Source organism: Corylus avellana, chromosome 7 (genome assembly GCF_965113065.1).
Source record: "Corylus avellana chromosome 7, dhCorAvel1.hap1.2, whole genome shotgun sequence".
In the NCBI taxonomy this organism is placed as follows: Eukaryota; Viridiplantae; Streptophyta; class Magnoliopsida; order Fagales; family Betulaceae; genus Corylus; species Corylus avellana.
This window is the reverse complement of record NC_142496.1, coordinates 13,819,546-13,822,100: the sequence shown is the minus strand read 5'-3', so window position 1 is coordinate 13,822,100 and position 2,555 is coordinate 13,819,546. Positions and strand designations below refer to the sequence as shown.

The 2,555-nt window shown below is 41.8% G+C and overlaps 1 protein-coding gene across 1 annotated transcript; it reads right to left on the bottom strand.

Annotated features, from left to right (window-relative positions):
• Positions 1-1,219: 1,219 nt before the first annotated feature.
• Positions 1,220-2,083, bottom strand: LOC148584497 (uncharacterized). The gene is made up of 2 exons (XM_088518479.1): positions 1,727-2,083; positions 1,220-1,423 (listed from the first exon to the last, which is right to left on the bottom strand). The coding sequence occupies exons 1-2, from the start codon at positions 2,081-2,083 to the stop codon at positions 1,220-1,222; spliced, it is 561 nt and encodes a 186-aa protein (XP_088374605.1).
• Positions 2,084-2,555: the final 472 nt, after the last annotated feature.

The window sequence follows — 2,555 nt, the reverse complement described above, 5'->3', positions numbered from 1 at the left end:
GGTAAATGCAGGAGTGCGCTCGAGCGTGGTACTGTGTGCTCTATCCCACTTCTAGAATTTCACTTTTTTCGTACTTCCTTACAATTTTCACCTTAAAGCCACAATTTTCTCTTAATAATGTGCAAAACGCTAAAACACCCAAACTAACAGAAACATCAGAAAACAGCAAAACTAAAGGCTTAACAAATGTAAATTAAGGGCCAAATATGCAATATTTGGCACTCATCAAATAACAAGCTGGCCTTTTGGGTCAGTCATAGGTTGACTTGGGAACTTTTCTTTTTCTCTCTCACCCAAATGATTTGCTATCTTACCAATTTGACTTTTCAGGTTAGCAATTGCTTGAGTGTTAACCATGGTGGCATTCTTAACCTCATGTATAGATTGGCGAGTGAGCTGCATGAATGCCTTATGTGTGTCTTCCAAAGAAGACTTTAATGAAGAAGTTGGCACTTAATTGGTAGATTGGAATGGAGGAGGCTAGGCTTGTTGAGATGTGCGGAATTGATTATAGGCCTATGGCATGAATCTAAGAGGGTATTGATTCTGAGCATGAATGGAAGCTCCCCCTTGATTCAGCGGTTGGTTTTGCCTCAAAGAGAAGTTGGGGTGATTCCGCCACCCAGGATTGTATGTCTCGGCAAAAGGTCCACTTGATACTTTCCTATAGTCATTGAAAGCATTGACTTGCTCCATCGGACACTCATCAAAGGTTGGCAGAGATGGGCAGTTTTGTGCCAAGTTGATGCAACGTGACTTAGTGGGCTGCCATGAATAACAACAACAAGGAACATGATAAATACTTCTAGACCTTGAGACTATCTAAGATCTAAGAAATCTTCTTAAAACAATAGATGCTATCTAAGGTTTAAGGAAAAACACAAAAGAAACTCAATTCTGAGTATTCTCATTCATCAAAACTGATTCATAAACAACAACTGCGTTTCTGGAGGCTATAAGCAAGTATTTATAGACCCTAAAAACCCTAAACCTAATAAAACACGAAATAAACTTCAAACCTAAAATATGACGAAGCTACGGCGCTCGTTCAGACGGGACTTAGAGCCGTCCGGATGGCCACCAACATAAACTCTAAAAACAGCAAAATAACTTAGGCGTCCAGACTTGCGGTAGACATGACTCCAGATGAGGACTCTCAAGTTGGGCTTCGTTTGGATGGGCTGTAGACGGGATTGCAGACGAGGCATTCCAATCTACATCACAAGTGCATAGGGCTAGCACAAAGGGCGCATCCTTCAATTGGGTGGGCATTCGCCAAGTTAACAGTTTGGCTCATAAAGAGAGCTTCAACCTTACGTGTGAGGACCTCGAGTTTCCACCTTAAATCAGCCTCATCTTTCACCTCATAGATGCCTCCGTTCTTGGGAGCACGAGGAGTATCTCGGCGACTTGAAAAATCCCACTACAATGAACTGTTAGACAATTTGTCCAAAGATGCATAGGCTGCATCGCCTATGAGACTTAAGAAACTTCCACTGTTCATTGACTCAAACATGTTACAGTTCGGTAAAGTCAAACTGTTGTAGAAAAATTGAATGAGCCGCCAAGTCTCAAATCCGTGGGGTGGACATTTCAAAACCAATTCTTTAAACCTCTCCTAGCTCTCATAAAATTTCTCCTCCTCTTCTTGAATGAAACTGCTAATCTTCCGACGGTATTAATTGACTTTAGACATCGGGAAAAACTTATTCAAAAATTTGCTCACCAGGGTTTCCCATGAAATGATGGATCCGGGCATGTTGGAATTTAACCAAGCTTTCGCCCTATTGTATAGGGAGAAAGGAAACAGTCGAAGACACACCGATTCTTCAGAAAAAATTTGAAGCCGAAAGGTCGAACAAATGTCTAGGAATGTCTTTACAAGACTGTAAGGATTCTCATTCTCTAGACCATGGAATGAAGGTAGGAGTTGGATGACATGAAGTTTCAGATCAAAGTGCGTAGCATTGGTTGCAGGCAACACTATGCACGAAGGAGGGTTTTTCGTGATGGATGGGAAGAACTCCCTAAGAGTTCTAGCTTCTTCCGCATTCTCGGGTACCGTCTCACATCGATCTCCCATCTCTACAATTTCTAACTGAGCCGGTGTTCTCAAATTCCTTCTAGAAGTTCTTTCTATCTCGAGATCTAAGGGTATTAGCTCTAGGTTCAAGGATCTACAACCAAGCATGCACTAACATAAATTATGAAATTGAACTAAACTACCAAACACCAAATAATCACAAAGATAAGAGAGAAAACACATAAAATAAATGCAAACCAGAAAACTAAAAACTCACAAAAAGGACCAAAAAAAAAAATTTGGCGAAGTTTTTCAGATACTACGAGCTATTGATGCTATCTACGGAGATGCACTCAAGCGCAGGTGAGGAGGGATCGAGCGCAAGCGCGTTGATCAGTCAATGGTGCTGTTACGGCGTTGGTGCACTTAAGCGAAATAACTTGCGCTCGAGCGTAAGTCTGTTATGCGCTTGAGCGCAAATTGGAAGGGATCTAGCGCAGGGGCGGATTCTTCTTGCTGCCTTGTGCTTGAG

Coding starts and splice junctions, on each gene's coding strand:
- LOC148584497 (XM_088518479.1), bottom strand. CDS start 2,083: ATGGGAGATCGATGTGAGACGGTACCCGAGAATGCGGAAGAAGCTAGA. Junction 1,424..1,726: donor TCATTTCATGGGAAACCCTG/GTGAGCAAATTT, acceptor AGTTCATTGTAG/TGGGATTTTTCAAGTCGCCG.